Source organism: Corylus avellana, chromosome 2, assembly GCF_965113065.1.
Source record: "Corylus avellana chromosome 2, dhCorAvel1.hap1.2, whole genome shotgun sequence".
NCBI lineage: Eukaryota > Viridiplantae > Streptophyta > Magnoliopsida > Fagales > Betulaceae > Corylus > Corylus avellana.
Genome location: NC_142491.1, coordinates 41,164,612 through 41,185,532, shown reverse-complemented (window position 1 = coordinate 41,185,532; position 20,921 = coordinate 41,164,612). Strand labels below are relative to the sequence as shown.

Here is a 20,921-nt window from a genome sequence, read left to right as displayed (position 1 = left end):
GAGCCAGAACTTTACTATTGTATAGGCCAAATTAAAAATCTAATAAATACAATTTAGCATGATATTATTTAGCAACCCTTTAAGATTTGAAGTTTCGTTATTAAAATCCAACGGTTTATTACTTTTTGAAATGTTAACTTATTTTCTTTTAAATAAATAGTTTTTAATTTTAACATTGTGATTTAAGAACCTAAACTTTAAAATTATAAGCGCCAACTGTTGAATCATTGATAAATAAAAAATAAACAATCATAGAATAAAAACAAACATGCGCGCACACACACACATATATATAAGTAATCATGGAATAATATATACAACGGAAGTGTTTACTTTTTTGCTTTGATTGTGAACACTACCTAACTTCTTTTTATTAAAACATATATCTTTCAAAATTTTCTACAAGCTAATTTTAGATAAATCTTATAATATTTTATAAGTAGCAAATAGTGCTTGTGGGGGTAATGCAACCAAAATAATATATATCACTTTTGCCTTATTTACTCAGTAGAGAAAAGAAGATGGTTACCAATAATTTAATAAAAAAACTTTAGAGTGATTAAAAAAAAAAAGACATTGATTTTCAAAAGACCAAGTGAGCCTCTCTTAAAAATGTTTTTTTTTTTTTTTTTTGATAAATATCTTATAAATCTCTGAGTCAACGCGTCAAAACAGAAAACTCTATAAACTTTTTTTTTTCCTTGAATTTTTACTCATTGGGTCAATCGAAAAAACAAATTAACTCTTACTGTTACATTTTCCCCCAAATGTTTAACGCTCGTCAGTCCCAAACTAAACGTGCCGTTTCAAAGTTGACAGCTCAGTCCCAAATTTTTATCCTATGTGTCGACTATGGACACATATAATCAAAACTCACTGTTTTGATATGAGGGCAAAACGGTGAGCATATGAACTTGGGGGTTTAATTTTGAAACCCCAAAGTTATCTTTCTAAAAGACCCATCCACGAGCCCCATCTCTCGAAATCGACGGCTAGGGTTCAAAATCGATGGTGCCCACTCTCCCATCGACAGCTACGTTTCCGATAAATCTCCCGGCATCCAAAACCCAACCTCTAAACGCACGTTTTGGAAGGCAAAGGGGTGGCGATTTGTGCGAGTCGCGACTCGCAAGTGGGTGAGAAAGCTTCTAACTCAACCCGCCCGCGTTTTAGGGTTTTTACTCGAACCAAAATTTAACATTTTTATTTTATTAATTATCACTGAATTTAGAAAAACAAAATCTATGGGCCTTAGGTGGCGAAGTAGAAGGTCTCTGACGGTCGTGTTTCCCACGCTCCCTTAAGCAAGGGTGGGTCCTTTGGCTCTGACTTTTTATTTTCACATTTCTTCTAAGAACCCCTGAATAAATAATACAAAATCGAGAAACTTGGTGAGTTGACTCAGTGGGTCTTCGAACCCCAAAAGCCAAGAAGGATTGACTCGATGTCCCAGTCCTTCACAAAGTTGTACTAATCCAATCTGATAGATGCAGCCATCCAGGCGTGTGTTTTTGGAAGGGATGGAAATTCCAACAATTTTGTTGATAAGATGATTAGCAATTTGTGAAGCAAATGCAAGAAAAAATGTATGGGCCCATTTGCCATATGACCTATTTGTCCGATCCAGTCTGAAACAGTCCGCCAACTTGTTAAGGCGTGCGAACCCATAAAGGTTTTTTTACATTTACTTTCCGAATTACTAGTAATCCGGAAATCCGGATCCAAAAGGAAGTGCCATGTCGTGATGTTTGGTATGAGAAATGGAACAACATTCCAACATGATTTGTGTTCAGTTATATATAATTAATTGATCATATTGACACAATGGTCACCAGTAATCTTTACAAGAACACTCTCCCATTCTGAAATGGTGGAAGCGATTTCTGTCCCTGACAATGATTTCACAATCATAAGCCTTTGAGATGAGCTTAGTTGCATGGTGACAATCTTTACAGACTCGCATGTTCTTTGAGATCCGAAGAGTTTGTCCTGGTTTGGCTTTCAACAGGCCAAAGGCAATTGCTAGTTTTTCACTGTGGTGGAACAAGGAGTTCTCCTTTTGCTCCTCCTCCTCATCCAGATCATAATGCAGTACTCCATCACTGTCAGGTACATAGCCAATAGATTTTATGCGTTCTAACATCTCATCAACTTTGGCATAAATCTCTGCAGCATGGGGATGAGCCCTTCCACCCGCAATGAATTCATTGAGGACACCCTCCAATTCAATCATGGAAAAACCAGGAGCCTTCTTCACTCCCCTGTCATTCATTAGTTTCCTCACATTAGCCACATCTTCCCATCTGCCAGCCTTGGCATATAAATTAGCTAATAACACATAGCGCCCACTGTTGTTAGGCTCTAGTTCAATTACTCTCCTCCCTATTTGCTCTCCCAACTCGATGTTTCCATGGATTTTACAAGCTCCAAGAAGAGCACCCAATACACCTGCATCGGGGCTCACGGGCATCTCATCAATAAACTTTCTTGCTTCCTCCAGCATTCCAGCTCTTCCAAGCAGATCAACCATGCATCCAAAATGTTCTATTCTGGGCTCAATGCCATGAACTTCAACCATGCGGTGGAAGTAATGGCGTCCCTCCTCCACTAACCCTGAATGAGCACAGGCACTGAGGAGATTTACAAAAGTTATGTTATCAGGAGCTACCATCACCTTCTCCATCTCCTTAAAGAGCTGAATGGCAGCCTCTCCTTTACCATGTGTTGCTAGACCCCCAATCATGCAATTCCATGACGATGTCCCTTTATGGAGCAACCCATTAAAGACTTCAAAAGCCTTCTCCAAGCAACCACATTTACAATACATGTCGATAATAGTTGTTGCTAGCTTTGAGTCCAATTCAATCCCACTCTTCTCGATATACCCATGTATCCACTTCCCTTGCTCTAAAGCTCCTAACCCTGTACAAGCAGATAACATACTAGCCGCCACAAACTTATCCAACACAACCTTTTCCCCACACATCCTATTAAACAAAGCAAACGCCTCATGAAAACGATTGCTCTGGACATATGCCGCAATCATGGCATTCCAAGAAACAGAATTCCTCTCTGGCATCAGCTCAAAAACTTCAAAAGCCTCATCAACAAATCCCCACTGCGAGTACCCAGTAATCAAACTGGTCCACGACACAACATCCCGCACAAGCATCTTATCAAAGACCCTCCTTGCTTTGTCCAAGGACTGAAAATTCACATACATATAAATCAAATTGTTCTGAGAAAACCCATCCGCTTCAAACCCGAATTTCACAACATGGGCATGGACTTGTTTCCCTTCTTCAATAGCATTATCGTCGCTACAAGCTCTTATAACAGAAGGGAAGGTATATCTATTGGGTGCAACAGATTCTTGCAACATCCGCGAGTACAAGAGAATGCAATTTTTGGGGCATTGGCATTGCAAGTAACCTCTCATTATGGTGTTGAAAATGAATGCATCTGGGTGGGGAATTGTATCGAAGACCTGGAGAGCATAACCCATATCACCATTTCTGGATATCGCACAGAACTTGATGATTCGGCCCATGGCATCGTTGTCGGCTGAGAGGCCAAGCCGGATGAGCTGGGAGTGATATTGCTTGAGGTCAGCCATAGTTGAGCATGCCTCGAGGCCATGCACTGGTGAAATGTGCGAATTGGGTGAGCTTAGAGAGGGTGGAGTGGCATGAAGGAGCTGGAGCGTCATTTTCTTTCCAAGGCTGCCTCAGGATTAATGTCCTGACCTGCTTTAAAAATATAATCTTTTGGTGCGTACGCCGACTATTCAACTTAAAAGCCTAAAACGACTGTCGTCTTCATCCATGCCATAAACAACTACCGTTTTCTGGAAGCATTCTAGAATCAAAAAAGAGAAATGAATTAAATTAAAAAAAATTAAAGAAACCGAAAGTTCAGAATGATTATAGAAACTCAAGTAAAGATTAAAAATATAAGATTTCTGAATTTCTAAATAATCATAATGAAAAGTTTCTTACCAATTGAACCTTTCCCAAAACCGTTCATTCCTTGATAGAAAATAATTTTTTTTGTGAAAGCAAATTGGAAATTGTAAGGATATTCCCAAAACCGCTTTTGTCGGTGTGATTTCACTTTCAATTTTTTTTTTTTTTTTTTTTTTTCTGCAACATGATTAAAGAAAAAGAAATTAATATTACCTTCATAAATCAAAGCAACAGAAATTAATATTACCTTCATAAATCAAAGCAACGAATAAGAAAAATAACGGCTCGATAAATCAATTCCTATTCTTTGCTACGTATACAAGCCTCAGGATCAAATAAGAAAATTAAAATAATCAACATCCGACCATTGTCAAAAATGGTTGGATGGTAAGCAAATAAACCCACTTAGTACTTTCATCAAAATTCAATTAGTTTTTTTGATTAAGTTCCACATCACCCTTACACATGGACTAATGCCTGTGATTTCAAGGCGATATGTGGCGCGGTACTTGTGTTTTTGGGTGACATGTTAGATTAAAAAAAAAAAAAAAAAAAAAAGCCAAGTTCGGCACCCTAATGGCAAAATGAAAAAAATAAATAAATAAAGTCCACTTAACCCCCTCAAACTATCACCTCAATAACAATCTACCCCTAAACTATCAATTGCGACAATTTACCCCCCAAACTACCAAAACAATGACAATATACTCCCAATTGTTAGAAAATGACGAAATTATCCTTACTAAAATAAAAACAAAAATACTAAAATTTTTTATTTATTTATTTTTTTTTTTATGGGTATTTTTGTTCTATTGAAAATTCTATAGGGATAATTTCGTCATTTTGCTAGCATTGGGGAGTACATTGTCATTGTTTTGGTAGTTTGAGAGATAAATTGTTGTAAGATTGTCATTGAAGGAGTGGTAGTTTGAGAGGGTTAAATGACTTTACCCAAAAATATAATAATAAATAAAAAAATCATCTAACAAAACACCCAAACCGATTCCGAGCTTTATCAACCACAATCACCCAAAATCAAACCCATAGAACCTTGTCAACAAACAATAGTCCTTACACAAAATACACACTCGGTTTTCCTAAATAAAACACCCCAAAATAATCTTCGATTCTAGTGAAAAATCATCCCAGAAACACTCCCCATTTGGCCACAAGAACTCCTAGCAATTCAGCTAACACAACAGGAAATCCTTAAATTAAACTAAGGAAATTCTAGAGATTACCTAACGTGACGATTCTGGGTTGCGGGTTTGCTGCCACGTCGCCGGAAGAGCCACTGCTGCACGTCGCCGGTGACCCAGCCACCACGGTACGCCCCTCTCTTCCCCCAATCTCAGCTCTCTCAACTCTCGGGTCTCTCTCTCTAACTCACGCTCATCTCTCTCTCTCTCTCTAACTCCGGCCCTCTCTCTCAATCTCTTTCTCTCGGGTCTGGTCTGGGCAAGGGGAAAACAACCCCTCTCTTTCTCTTCTTTCTCTCTTTCTAGCGGTCCCCCTCTCCCTCTCGCTCTCTCTGTTAGACTGTTACGCACCGAAGCTTTTATAGAAAGAGACAGCAGCAGGCTCTCCGCTCTCTCTCTCTCTCCCTCACGCACACACGCTGCACTTACACCTTCAACGTGAAGGTGTGGCAGGCAGCAAGCCTGATGTAAAAGCCAATCTTTCACGTGTCCAAGTCCTCCCCTCTTAAAAATCCCGTTCCCTAAGGGTCTGTTTGGCAATGGCCATGGCCTAGATACTGTTCATTGTTGACCATTTGACCAATTTTTCATCTTTAAAATTTGTCACTTTTTTACCGTATTGCCCCTTAGTTATTGAATTTTTTCTTCAAAAAATTCCATACTATCGGCCCAGTCCATTCAGTTATGACGAATAGTTAAAAGATAAATACCCAAAAGACAGCACCGCCCTCATCCACCATTTATAGAGATGACATTCAAAACAAAGCTCCAGAGTCCTCTATTCCGACTAGTCAAGAACACTGAACCAGGCAGTTTCCATCTTTAAAGCTCCCTCACCCTATGGACGACACTCATCACCCTCCCCAGGACACCCACCCACCCATCCCTTCCTTCTCTTCCATCACAAACAAGATCACAGACACAACCATCGCCACCGCCGATAACTGCTCAAGCTAGGAAATGCAAGGGCAAAGGAGGCCCCGACAACAGCAAGTTCAGGTACGGTGGAGTCCGGCAGCGGAGTTGGGGCAAATGGGTAGCCGAGATCCGAGAGTCACGCAAGCGTACACGCAAGTGGCTCGGCACTTTCACCACCGCCGAGGACGCCGCTCGCGCCTATGACCGCGCCGCCATCATCCTCTACGGCTCAAGGGCTCAGCTCAATCTCCAGCCCTCTAGCGGTTCCTCGTCCCACTCCTGCTCCTCCACACGTGGCACCTCCTCATCGTCTTCAACTCAAATCCTCCGCCCTCTTCTCCCTCGCCCCTCTGGGTTTTTTTTGCGTATTTATATTTTTGAGCGAGAGAGAGGACGCAAGTTTGGGGGTGGGGGGTGAGAAGGGCTCACACAAGTAGATTTGGGTAAGTTGGCTGAGGAAAGAAAATGAGCTAGGGAGCTGAAGAGAAATCAAAGCGCTAGAATTTGTCAGAAAAAAAAAAAGTAAAGGCTAATAGGGTAATTGTTCATCAGGTTTATGAGGATTATTTTATTAAAATGCACTTATACCAATAATCTACAGTGTCTAGGCTGGCTGAACACTTTTGCCAAACACCACCTAAAAGTCCCAAGTATAATCCTATATATTATAAAATTGTCTTTCTTCACCATAATGTAGTTTTTGAGGTAAATCTCCAAATCACAAATAAAACCCGCTAATACTATAGGGAATCAAAACCTATAATTATCTATTCCTTAGCAAATTCGGATCTCATAAAATAAAATCACCAATTAAAATCCATAATAACAAATGCCAAATTATGCTTAAATTATTTCATTCAAAATATGAAATAATTTCAGGGTATTACACTCGTCGTCAACCGTGCTTGGCGTCCATGGTCTTTGGTGGCCGGCCGTCGGTGAGCGGAAAAGGGAAGAGGAAAGAGATAGAGATTTGTCTAAAAATGTGGAAAGAAAGAGAGTTAAGCGTGCCGCGTGCGTTTTCTAACCTTAAAGGTTTTTTTTTTTTTTTTAATTCCGCACATGGCCACATCAGGAAGTTAAAAAATACGATTCACGTGAAGGGTGTTTGGTGTTACAGAATGTATACGTGAGATATGAATAGTATAATTATATTGAATATTTTGTGTTAATAACACTTGCTCCAAAAGTATGAATGTATTGGTAAAAGCACCCTAAAATCATTTATCTTATGAAGTTAGAATTGTCGTAGTTGGGTTGTGTATGGTATTTACTTTGATAGTGAGCAACAATATATGTGATGGATATTAATCTAAGGGTTTTTTTTTTTCTTTTTCTGATTTTAAAAAAAAATATTTTGACGTAATATAAAGGAGACAAAATTTTGAATTTTTTTTTTTTTGGTGAGAATGTTTTGACTTTTTTTGGGGGGAAGAAATAAAAAAGAAAAAGGGTTAGCAAAGAAGCTCATAACCTCTTTGAAATATGTAGGTCAGCGAAGTTGCAAGTAACTGTCATAGACTTGGAGCGACAAATAAGTCTGAAAGCCGAAAAGGAAAAACGAAATAGCAATGTATCACATACAAAAGTGCAAACGTTAATAATTTCAAAGAAAATTACAAGAGAGTTAATAATTTCAATAAAGAAAAATGCACAAAGAACTCTATCAATAATTTCAACGACCATTGCAGGCGATTTAAAGTGGTTGGCATTCAAACTAAAAAATAAAAATATTTAATTAAAATAAAATAAAAAATATAGATAATTTGTTATTTGATAACTTCTAAGAAGTAGCTATTTAAATTTAATAAAGTAACTTTGTCTTTTCAAATTTAAGAAAGCATTGTGAATACTTAGAGAGAGATTCCCCTAATAGCAAAAGAATTGAGGACCGCATTCAGAGATGTTTTTCTCGTCATGCTTTCACAAGTAGAGCACATCCTCTCAATTTGCAGATGTGCACAAGGGAGGCGATCCATTCAGTAAAAAAGGCTTGTGTCAGATTATGTGACTTGAATTTTCATAAACCTTACCGTGGGCCCCACAATAGTATGGCATCCCATACTTGTTGACTTGTTTTTTTTCTCTCCCGCACGTCTCTCTTTGCTCTCCATTAATTGAGCTTCTTCTAGAAGCTTTGTGAAAAGGCTTTGTTTGTTGTTTTATTTGAAACCATTCGGTCAAGGAGAGGGCAGCAGCTACTTTAGCAAGAAAATGAGAGAAAGAAGAAAAGAAAAAAACTGCCGAGAGAGAGAGAGAAAGGCTTGTGCTGTAGGGAGAAGAAAATGCACCATTTTTCTTTATTTTGATCTCACTTTTGGAGTGCTGAAATGCTTGGAGAATTTTAGAGAATATTTTTCTCTTTTGTATTTAATTCTCTTTTGAGTGAGATTGGGGTGTATTGGGGCTTTTGGGTTTGAGTGGTTTTGTTTGTACTACTCTTTATACTCCACTTTTTGTTAGTGAATTTCTCCTGGATCGTCTCCGCCAGTGGATGTAGGCTTGTTAAGCCGAACCACTTAAATCTTGGTGTCTTGTGTGGTTGTGTTATTTTTTTATTCTGCACTTTTCTACTTCTTTGGTGATCTTGGAATTTGCATTTGTCACAACAAACTGGTATCAGAGCTCGGGTATTTATTTTGCGGGATGGCTACTGCAAAATTTGAAGTTGAGAAGTTTGATGGTCAGAATAGTTTCAGCCTTTGGCGCATCAAGATGCGAGCTTTGTTACGACAACAAGGCTTGGCGAAGATTTTGGATGGCGAGGTGTCATCAACATCATCAACAGAGGAAACGAAGGAACTTGAAGAAAAAGCCCACAGTGCAATTTTGTTGTCTCTTTCAGATGGAGTTTTAAGAGAAGTTGCCGATGAAAAAACGGCCGCTGGACTTTGGAAGAAGCTGGAGAGCTTGTACATGAAGAAATCCTTCACAAACCGATTGTATTTGAAGCAACGGTTATATACCCTCAAGATGAAATAAGGTATGCCTCTTTGTGATCATCTTGATGACTTTAATAGAATTATTTTGAATCTGAAAAATATTGATATTAAAGTAGATGATGAGGATCAAGCCCTGATTTTGTTATGTTCACTATCGGATGCCTTTGATAATTTTGTTAATTCAATGTTATACGGTAGAGATACTATCTCCTTAGCTGATGTTAAATCTGCTTTAAATTCTATGGAGTTGAGGACAAGATTGAATAGTAAAGGTAGTGATAATCAGGCAGAGGGTTTATTTGTTAAGGGTCGTTCAAAAAATTCTTCTAATTTTAGAGGTCGATCCAATGAGAGGGATTCGGGTAAAAGTAAATCAAGAGGCCGATCACAGTCCAGGTCAAAGAAGAAAGTAAAGTGTTACTATTGTAAAAAGTATGGGCATTATAAATCCGAGTGTCCAAAGTTGAAAAATAAAGAGGAAGGTGACAGGCAAAGTTCCTCTTCTGTGGCTGGTGTTGTCGAAGGAAATTCTAAAGGTTCAGACCTTGTCCTTGTAGTTACCAGTTCTAATGATCGTTCTAACGACAAGTGGGTCCTTGATACTGCTTGTACATTTCATATGTCCCATAAAAGGGATTGGTTTACTACCTATGATTCAGTCAATGGTGGTTCAGTCTTGATGGGAAATAATGTCGCTTGCAAGATTGTTGGTATTGGTACAATCAAAATTAGGATGCATGATGGGATTGTGAGGACTTTGACGAATGTTCGACATATACCAGATTTGAAGAAAAATCTTATTTCATTGGGCACTTTGGACTCCCTTGGATACAAGTATTCCGGTGGAAGTGGAGTCATTCGGGTTAGCAAAGGCTCATTGGTTATAATGAAAGGTAACAAGGTTGATGGCCTCTACTTTCTTCAAGGTAGTACGGTAACAGGTTCAGTTGCTATGTCTTCTTCAGATGATCCAGATTCAGACACTACCCGATTATGGCATATGCGGTTGGGTCATATGAGTGAGAGGGGTATGACAATCCTGAGTAGCGAGGTTTGCTTTGTGACCAGAAAACAGGATCTCTTGACTTTTGTGAGCATTGTGTGTTCGGGAAGCAGTGCAGAGTCAAGTTCAGTACAGGCACCCACAGAACAAATGGTACATTGGATTATATCCATTCAGATCTATGGGGTCCCTCTCAGGTTCCATCAAAGGGTGGTGCTCGATACTTTGTTACATTTATTGATGATTATTCAAGAAAAGTCTGGGTGTATTTTTTGAAGAAGAAAAGTGATGTGTTTTCCACTTTCAAGCAATGGAAGACATTAATTGAGAATCAGACTGGGAAGAAAATCAAGCGACTCAGAACAGACAACGGCATGGAATTTTGTAGTGGTGAATTTAATAAATTCTGCAAGGATGAAGGCATCGCTAGACATCGCACAGTTAGTCATACTCCACAGCAAAATGGGGTTGCTGAGCGGATGAACAGGACTCTCTTAGAGAGAGCGCGTTGCTTACTTTCAAATGCTAGGTTGTCTAGAGATTTTTGGGCTGAGGCGGTCAATACTGCTTGCTATTTGGTCAACCGTTCTCCATCAACAGCCATTGATTGTAAAACTCCTTATGAGGTATGGTCTGGTACTCCTGCTGATTATTCTTTTTTAAAAACTTTTGGTTGTCCTACTTATTGTCATGTGAATGATGGTAAGCTTGAGCCTAGGTCAAAGAAATGTATATTTCTAGGCTATGCGGATGGGGTGAAGGGATATAGATTGTGGTGTTCTGATCCTAAATCACTTAAGTTTATAGTCAGTAGAGATGTTGTATTTGATGAATTTGCCATGCTTCACCCGAGAAAGGAGTCTATTGTTTCTGCAGGAAAGGAGTAGGGTTCTAGCAAGGAGGTGGAGCTTCAGGTGGAGGCTTCACAGAGGGTGCGAGATAACACTCAAGATCAGCATGTTACAGATGTTCATGATTCCAATTCTGATGATGATGATCCACAAGAAGAGCAAGAGACCAGTATTGCGGCTGGTAGACAGAGGAGGCAGATTAGGCCACCTCAGAGATATGGCTATGCAGATTTGATAGCATATGCACTTATTGTGGCAGAGGACACTGCAGTTCAGGAGCCTTCCACTTACTCAGAAGCTGTCACAAGTAGTGAGTCTGCTCAATGGGTTGTTGCCATGAATGAGGAGATTGAGTCTCTTCATAAGAACCAAACATGGGAATTGGTGAAATTGCCTAAAGGCGCTAAAACTGTTGGTTGCAAATGGATCTTCAAGAAAAAGGAAGGAATCCCAGGTGTTGAAGATGCAAGGTTCAAGGCACGTTTGGTAGCAAAGGGCTACAGTCAGAGAGAAGGTATGGACTTCAATGAAGTTTTCTCTCCTGTTGTGAGACATAGTTCTATTCGTGTTTTGCTTGCCATGGTTGCTCTAAATGATTTGGAACTTGAGCAACTTGATGTGAAAACTGCATTTCTGCATGGTGAGCTTGAGGAAACCATTTACATGCATCAGCCAGAAGGGTTCACTGTTGAAGGTAAAGAAAATCATGTTTGTCAGTTGAAGAGGTCGTTGTATGGTTTTAAACAATCTCCAAGACAGTGGTACAAGCGTTTTGACAGCTTTATGATCGAACATGGTTACACAAGAAGTAACTATGACAGCTGTGTGTATTACAGGCAATTGTCAGATGGTTCTTTTGTTTATTTGTTACTCTATGTGGATGACATGCTTATTGCTGCTAAAAGCATGTTGGAGATTAAGAGATTGAAATCTATGTTGAGTGATGAGTTTGAAATGAAGGATTTGGGTGCTGCGAAGAAAATCCTTGGTATGGAGATTCACAGGGATAGAAAAGCGGGAAAGTTGTACTTGTCACAGAAAAAGTACATTGAGAAAGTACTTGAACGCTTTGGTATGCATAATTCTAAATCAGTGAGTACTCCACTTGCAGCTCATTTTAGACTCTCAGCAGCGTCAGCACCACAAAGTGAGGAGGAGGAGCAGTTCATGTCACATGTTCCTTACTCCAGTGCAGTTGGAAGCATTATGCATGCTATGGTGTGCACTCGTCCAGATATTTCACAGGCAGTTAGTGTTGTTAGTCGCTACATGGAGAATTCGGGCAAGGTTCACTGGCAGGCAGTGAAATGGATACTCCGTTATTTATGGGGCACTACAGATGTTGGTTTAGTCTATGATAGAGGCAGTGGTATCAGTTCCAGTGTTACTAGTTATGTTGATTCAGATTATGCTGATGATTTGGATAAAAGAAGATCTTTGACAGGTTTTGTTTTCACTCTCTCGGGGTGTGCCATTAGTTGGAAAGCGACTTTACAGTCGACAGTTGCTTTGTCCACTACGGAGGCAGAGTATATGGCAGCAGCAGAGGCAGTGAAAGAAGCTATTTGGCTCAGAGGTTTGGTTAGTGATCTGGGTTTGCAACAGGATGAGACTGTTGTATTTTGTGATAGCCAGAGCGCAATACATTTGACAAAAAATCAAATGTATCATGAGAGGACCAAACACATTGATGTCAGATATCATTTTCTTCGGGAGGTCGTGACACAAGGTGATATCATAGTGAAGAAAATTGCTACGGCGGAAAATCCAGCGGACATGTTGACGAAGCCACTTCCGATCCTTAAGTTCAAGCATTGCTTGGGCTTTATTGGTGTTTGTAGTTTGTAATTACCCTTAGGGGTGTTGGAGGAGACGTCTTGAGGATATTTGTGTTGAAGACTTGATGAAATTCAAGTCAAGGTGGAGATTTGTCAGATTATGTGACTTGAATTTTCATAAACCTTATCGTGGGCCCCACAATAGTATGGCATCCCATATTTGTTGACTTGTTTTTTTTCTCTCCCGCACGTCTCTCTTTGCTCTCTATTGATTGAGCTTCTTCTAGAAGCTTTGTGAAAAGGCTTTGTTTGTTGTTTTATTTGAAGCCATTCGGTCAAGGAGAGGGCAGCAGCTACTTTAGCAAGAAATGGAGAGAAAGAAGAAAAGAAAAAAACTGCCGAGAGAGAGAGAAAGGCTTGTGCTGTAGAGAGAAGAAGATGCACCATTTTTCTTCATTTTGATCTCACTTTTGGAGTGCTGAAATGCTTAGAGAATTTTAGAGAATATTTTTCTCTTTTGTATCTAATTCTCTTTTGAGTGAGATTGGGGTGTATTGGGGCTTTTGGGTTTGAGTGGTTTTGTTTGTACTACTCTTTGTACTCCACTTTTTGTTAGTGAATTTCTCCTGGATCGTCTCCGCCAGTGGATGTAGGCTTGTTAAGCCGAACCACTTAAATCTTAGTGTCTTGTGTGGTTGTGTTATTTTTTTATTCTGCACTTTTCTACTTCTTTGGTGATCTTGAAATTTGCATTTGTCACAACAGCTTGTATGCTTTCCTTGTGAAAGCATCACACCTATTTATCCAACTCTCTCTTCCCATGCATTTTTTTTTTCCTGTCTCTTTCTCTTTAAGCTAATCCCAAAAAGTATTTCTACCTATTTTAATACTTACAAAATCACCTTTCTTAGTCTCTCAAACCATAAAAGACCTACTTGTCTCATAACCTACTGTTTTCTCTTATCTTTTGTGTGGTTTCGTATTTTTATTTATTTTCATCATTAATTAATTTCCATAGGTATTGTATAGTAGTTGCAAGGTTGTGTTATCTACTAGATTTATCAAAGCCAACCATTTAGGTTGAAACCTCCATAAAATTCAAGAATGTCCAAATCTATGATGCAGGAGGGGTGAAAGAATTGAAGGAATAAGGAAGTGGAAACTTATCTATAAGTCTTTGAATTAAAGAGTCATATATTAACGAAATTCTATCATAAGCGTGTGATATGAAACGTTGTTTTTAGAAAATAACTAAACGCACACGTTTCAACATATTTAACCAACTTAAATGCACGTTTAACCTTTCATAAGGACACTTGTTTGAATAATTAAACTCCATTTGTCGCAATGATATGCCCTCCAAGCTTATACCCCACGCTATGCGCGGATTTTTTTCATTATAATTTATTTAAAAAGTTTTTAAAAGATTATCAATAGCAAATTTATGTTCTTCACTCAATTAACTCATTGGCTATTAAAACTGAAAATTATTTATAAGATCATTTTTAACCAAATTAAATAAATTTAAAAATTCATAAAGTTTAATCCTTATAAATTGAATGTGTTAAAATTAGGGATAATTACCTTTTTTTTCTTATCAACTACCACGCATTGTCAATTTCTTCCCATTAATTGCCAACCTTACTATCCGATCCATCAGACTACAATTTTCTTTTCAAAACTCTCATTCCGTCAGTCAAACTCATTAAATCAAACGGTCAACCCGTCACATGCGCCCCACGTGTTATTTTATCAATTTCTATTCCACTTTTGCCCTCACTTTGGGCTGTAAAACCAAACTAGACCATTTTACTATACTCATAAGTACACGGTTAAATGAGAGGAAAAAAAAGAAAAAAAGAAAAGAAAAACATAAACATCAAAAAGGCTGAGTCTTCGTCCTCCTTCAACAATCGCAGACTCATAAAAAAAAGAAAAAAAAAAAAAAGCTGTGGGTATTTTGCTCTTCTTTTTTCTTATTTTTCTCTTCTTATTCATAGTAAATTCCTGGACGCGTTCATGTGGCAAACAAAAGAAAAGCTATTGCTCTTTCTCCATGCTCACCACCTACTGAAATCTCGAAAACCTTGGTCCCACCCTGTAAGTCATGGCAGTAAACAACTGCGTAAGGGTAAGGTATAGTGCTTGTTATATATAATGTAAATGGTACCATATTTTTATTTTAGTAAGAAATAAAAAATTGTTACAACGTTGTTTTTTAGCGCGCGTTGTTTGATTTTAGATCCCAGTTTTTAATTTAATAATAATAAACTCACACTTCCATGGTCTGTCAACCTCCACGTTAATCATAGATTCATAGAGGAAGAAGACCATAGAAGTTCAACTTACACCAATGGCCAATAATATTAATGGTGGAGGTCCGTTTGTGGCGGGCGTGCATGGCGGCCGGCCTTAAAGTTTCCTTCCTGGCTAGAGGCCCAGAGGCAGAGACTCACAGCCGTGGGCTTCGAATCCAGGACTATGATTGGAAAGGTTGACCGGCCATGGTTATATTTACATAAATAATATCTATTTAATATAAAATTTAATAAAGGTTTTGATTTACAAATATTTAAAGTACAAATCTAAAATCCATCAAATAAAATATTATAATCTCAAAGTCAAAAGGTGCTAATATACAATGAATGGAAAAATAATAAGTAGAGACACAGAATAATACTTTAAGGCTACATTATGTTCTTATTCTATTAGTGATAATGCTCATATTTATAGGAAAATTATGTTCGATACAAATATACTTTTACACTAATTATGTTAATTACGTGATAATATTTAATTATAATTAGACTTTAACTGTAACTCAATGTTAGTCTTTAACTATATTTAGATTTTAATTGTAACTCAATGACAGTCTTCGTCATGTTAAGAAATTTGAGTGTTTGTTAATGTTAAGTAAAAAGTACGTTATGTTTGAACTAAGCTATTCCTCACATGCAAAATTAAGAAGGGATTATCATTTATCAGTAAGCCTCCGTTCGTGAGAATACACTCACGTCGATTTTGAGATTGATAAGAGTTCTTTATTAGAATCTATGAGTGGCATCTCTCTGACCTTGTATTAGGTTTTAGCTAGAGCGACCTTATTTTAGGCCATCTTGAGCCTCGATGGTTATATATTTTTTTATTAAGGTATCTTATATAATCTCTCTGGCAATAGTAATTATTATTACTATTTAAAATACAATTTTTTTAAAAAAAAAATAATTAAAAAAAAGAAAAAAAAAAAAGAGCTCGAGTCGAAGGGTGATGATACAGAATACGCTGGCAGGCATGCATGAATGCCCATTCTTTTTTTTTTTTTTTAATAATTATAATAATAAAATATTATATTTTATTATTTTAAAATATCACATCAGCCGGGCGTGCATCACGCTCGGCGTGATGTTTAACATCACCCTGAGTCCAAATATGAAAGGACCGTGATACATAAACACGCCGCATAATCTTTTACTTCACCCAATATGAAATATCCTGGAGGAGTGAATCACAAAGAAGATTGTCTTTTGCTAGCAACAACCCACAAAGGAGGTTATCAATTAATGTTAGGTGAGAGAGATGGCTCATGACCGAATTCCTAGCACTTCCTTGGCGTCTTTGACTCTATCTAAATGCTATGATTGATGCTTTCTGAATAATAATAATGCTATGATCGATTAGTACATGGACGAAATCACCCTTCCTCATATCTCCGTATTCGATTCAATTTTTTTAATAACGAAAGAAAAATTCGCACGTACAATTAATTGTATAATATTATAGTATATAAGCATAATCATTCAATCGATTAAAGCATTAAAATCGGATGAAGAGGCTAGGATGGTAATTTGACAGGGCAACTTTAGAACTCTAGTAAGGACTGTTTGGTAACGCCGCATGTAACCTGTCGCATTGCCACGTCAATTCCTATAGCGGACTCTTCGAGAAAAACAGTGTCTTGTTCCGCCCCTGCACACGCATGTTATAAGTTATAACCAACCCAGCCACCTACCCACCCACCCAAACAGAGAAGAAAACAAAGTCCGCTTAAACCAAACCGCGAAACCTTTTTTTCTCGGAAAACAACACCAGACCCGACCGATCTCGCTCCACTCTCGCTGAAGCCATGGCCTGCGCGAGCTTCACGAAACTCAATGCGGCGTCGTCTCAGTGGATCGGCCAGCAGCCCTTCACTCAGCGCCACGGATCATCGGCTACTCGCCGAGTCTCCGTCCCGATCCGCGCCAAGGCTTACACCGACGAACTCGTCCAAACCGCTGTGAGTCATATTGTTTTCCTAATCACCTATTCGTAGGCCTTTGGCTTTAAATCGTTGAATTTCTGGCATCTGTTTCTGGTTTTGCATGCTTTGCTACTGGATCCATATCTGATTTTTGTGAATATATCGCTGTTAATTATTGAATTCTTTCGGTCTGAATTGCACTTTTATTGGGTTATGATTAATTTTAGCTTATCACTCTTTTTTTTTTACTGTCAGGGACAATTATGTTCGTGTTTTATTTATTCGACTGGCTAAATTCGTTCTTGTTCACCACCTTTATGAATTTTTTTTTTTTTTTTTTGGTAAAGTCTCACTGTCTTGTATTTTATTTTTCTTGTTCTCTGCTCCTTTGGGTTTGGGTATGGTTTTGGAACGCTCAGGTTAATCCCATCCCCATCCAAGGGGATATGGAAATTTTCGTGTAGATTTTCTTTTGTTTAAAACCATTTCAGCCTCGGTGTCAAATTGGAAGGGAAATTCTACTTGATTGGTTAAACTTGGGTTGACAACCATTGATTAGGAGGAAAAAGAGAGTGAATGATTTTCAATACAAGCTTTATTTTTCTCTTGTCGATCGTGCCACTGATTTTAAGTTTTATTTGCATATCGATTACTTATAGTCACCCTTAATCGCTTTTATACAAATTATTTACGTTGGAGAGCTTTTTTTTTCAAAAAAAAAAAAAAAAAAATATTGAAAACACTTTATGAAGACGCTGTGCTTGCTTCTAAAAGGCTTGTTTACAGATTCAAGCTCAGATCACTTCCAAAACTGTTACTTGAAATACTTCTTTATTTATTTTTAGATGAGTGATACTTGAAATAATTATTGACACAAAGAATGACAGTGATGATAGTTTATTTTGTTTGATTACCTTTGGTGCCTTTCTTTATGGTGTAGAAATCGATCGCGTCTCCTGGTCATGGGATCCTAGCCATTGACGAATCCAATGCAACCTGTGGGAAAAGGCTAGCGTCTATTGGGTTGGACAACACTGAGACCAACCGACAGGCTTACAGACAACTCTTGCTTACCACTCCTGGCCTGGGTGAATACATTTCTGGGGCCATTCTTTTTGAGGAAACACTGTACCAGTCGACTACAGATGGGAAGAAGTTTGTGGACTGCTTGCGTGCCGAGAAAATCGTTCCTGGCATTAAAGTTGATAAGGTATAATGTCAATAGAATGTACTAAAATTTCTTCTTAAGTGCTCTAAGTAATATGGTATGTTGTAATTAAAATGTTTCTTTGGTTCTCATTTTCGATTTCTTGGGTTTCAGGGTTTGGTTCCCCTACCAGGATCAAACAATGAATCTTGGTGCCAAGGCTTAGATGGATTGGCTTCAAGATCTGCTGAATACTATAAGCAAGGTGCTCGTTTTGCTAAGTGGTAAGTCAATCAATACTTTTTTTTTTTTTTTTTTTTGTGAAATTTTGCTTTAGGAAGCATGCATGAAACTTTCTGTTTGGTTCAATGTGGCGAAGAAGTACTTCTTATTATCTTCTTGTTGAAATATCCAGGCGGACAGTTGTTAGCATTCCTTGTGGCCCTTCTGCTCTAGCTGTCAAGGAAGCTGCATGGGGACTTGCACGTTATGCTGCTATTTCTCAGGTATGCCTTCACGATTAAAGAACTATTTTTGCTTGGATTCGTGTAAACCTTGTTTAGCAGAGTTAGGAATGGGGGGTTTTGTTGGCACATGGTGGGGTGGGTGAGTGCATGGTAGTCTCAATATATTAAATATCAGTGAAACTGATTTTCCACTATGTGTCAAGTGACAAGCAATTCTATATGTTGGCCAGACTTTGGAAATAAGATGTAAAAATATACATAGACATATGTTTTCTAGATGTCACATTCAACTGTAATGGAACCTGGTAGACGTTAGTTTGGAAATAAGATGTATATATATACGTATTTTTTCTAGAGTTCACATTCAACTGTATTCAAACCTGCTACTTTCATAAGGAACATTGGATCAACTTTATTATCTTTGGTTGCCTTTTAAAAGATTGGAAGAAGGTTCGATCATTGAGGCTGTTGACCCTTTATGTCATCATTTGATTGTTAATCGTCAAGTCAGTTTGCTTCATTCCATGCTTGGAATGTTATTTAGAAACATCCTCACTTTTCTCCATTGTTGCCCTAAATTGGGTTTATCCAAATGTTTGAAGAATACCGTGGCCTATGCCTTTTACAGTGATAAAGAGAGGACTGATTTTCTTTCCCGACATTTTCTTCCAAATTGTATATTATTTGTTTCTTTTATCGTTGTTTTCTTTTACTCTTTCTACGTTTCATTATTCTGATTTTATATGCAGGACAATGGTCTTGTGCCAATTGTCGAACCTGAGATTCTTCTTGACGGGGACCACCCAATTGAGAGGACACTTGAAGTGGCAGAAAAGGTCTGGTCGGAAGTGTTCTACTACTTGGCTGAAAACAATGTATTGTTTGAGGGAATCCTACTTAAGCCCAGCATGGTAACCCCAGGGGCTGAACACAAAGAGAAGGCTTCTCCACAGACCATTGCCCAATATACACTCACAATGCTTAAAAGGAGAGTTCCTCCAGCAGTTCCAGGAATCATGGTAAGAATGCCTTGACCCTATGGTTTCAAAGTTATATTTCTTCTCTCTTTCTGTAATAATAAATTAAAATATACCCCTTTGATAGTTATAGCCAAGTATCTTATTTTTGTTTTCAGGGAATAAGTGTATATATAGATGATCCAATTAAGTCCATTCTCAGCCACAAAAGTGTTTTAGAGTAGTCTTGTATCTGACTGCAAGTAGGGATGGATATTCATGGTTGAGATGGTCTTGAAAAATGCAAAGTAGCCTTGCGTCCTAGATAGTAGGATAAGAAGGTTTTCTTCTTGAGATTAAGATTATAAAATAGTCTTTGCCTTGTTGACATTTTATGTGGTTTTTGTCTTCCAGTTGTGATATGCATGCATGTGATTTCCTCACCTAACTCATCGATTTTCGGATGAAGAGTTGAAAAGTGTAACTGATCTTTTTCTGTTTACTTCTCAGTTTTTGTCAGGAGGACAATCTGAAGCGGAAGCAACCCTGAACCTAAATGCCATGAACCAAAGCCCCAACCCATGGCATGTTTCCTTCTCATATGCTCGTGCACTGCAGAACTCTGTGCTCAAGACATGGCAAGGACGTCCTGAGAGCATTGAAGCTGCGCAGAGAGCACTTTTAGTGCGAGCAAAGGCAAACTCCCTGGCTCAGCTTGGAAAATACTCTGCTGAGGGTGAAAATGAGGAAGCCAAGAAAGGAATGTTTGTCAAGGGCTATACTTATTGAGCCAGAGTCTGAGTCAACTCATGCCTCTTGGCCCTTGGATGTGTACTTTCTGTTTTGCATATTTATTTTTATTTCTTTCTTTTTGGCTATGTATGTTGAGCAGACTTACTATTAGATGAGCTTTTTAATTTCTTTCTCCCCCTTCTCATTTAAGACTAGAGAGCTGAATAATACCTGTGAGAAAGAAATGTTTTTTAGAACTTCAACGTAGGAAGTTGTTGGGATTAGGGGAAAGCAAGAACAATTATCTTGATATTGTATCCTTCCTAAGTTATGGTTCCTGAAATTCCATGGATCTTGAGGATATTTCAGCGTGACTGTTTACCCTTTTCTTTCTTTCTACTCTTTTCACAGTCAGCATGTTATATTTTTTTGGTTGATAGAAAGATGTAATTTACCAAGCAGAGTTATCTCACAAATGAGATTTAGAAAGCGATTTAGTGCCCATGAATCCTGATCCCATTTAGATTACATACTTTTTTTTTGGGGACAGAATGTAGATTACATACTTGGGGTGAAACTTGAAACACGGTTGTGCCTGTATGCCCCTCTCAAATTAAGTGAATATTAATTATAGTTGAGTCAATGCCGGAACAAGATCCTCTTTAGTTTAAATCACGGTTAGTTATACTTGAAGGGTATTTTTGTCTTTTTACTGTTTGAGGA

General features: G+C 38.2%; 2 protein-coding genes across 3 annotated transcripts; one reads left to right on the top strand and one right to left on the bottom strand.

Annotated features, from left to right (window-relative positions):
- Positions 1-1,577: 1,577 nt before the first annotated feature.
- On the bottom strand, positions 1,578-5,669 carry LOC132164292 (pentatricopeptide repeat-containing protein At5g66520). 2 transcript variants are annotated; one of them, XM_059574781.2, is made up of 2 exons: positions 5,207-5,669; positions 1,578-3,858 (listed from the first exon to the last, which is right to left on the bottom strand). In XM_059574781.2, the coding sequence occupies exon 2, from the start codon at positions 3,707-3,709 to the stop codon at positions 1,829-1,831; it is 1,881 nt and encodes a 626-aa protein (XP_059430764.2). In that variant the 5' UTR covers positions 3,710-3,858; positions 5,207-5,669; the 3' UTR covers positions 1,578-1,828. The 2 variants fall into 2 exon arrangements, with proteins under 2 accessions (XP_059430764.2, XP_059430772.2); XM_059574789.2 differs by lacking the exon at positions 5,207-5,669 and adding an exon at positions 3,999-4,130.
- Positions 5,670-16,657: 10,988 nt separating this feature from the next.
- On the top strand, positions 16,658-20,561 carry PDE345 (Aldolase superfamily protein). The gene is made up of 6 exons (XM_059597422.2): positions 16,658-16,932; positions 17,837-18,106; positions 18,218-18,327; positions 18,459-18,549; positions 19,260-19,529; positions 19,977-20,561. The coding sequence occupies exons 1-6, from the start codon at positions 16,780-16,782 to the stop codon at positions 20,253-20,255; spliced, it is 1,173 nt and encodes a 390-aa protein (XP_059453405.2). The 5' UTR covers positions 16,658-16,779; the 3' UTR covers positions 20,256-20,561.
- The last annotated feature ends 360 nt before the right edge of the window (positions 20,562-20,921 follow it).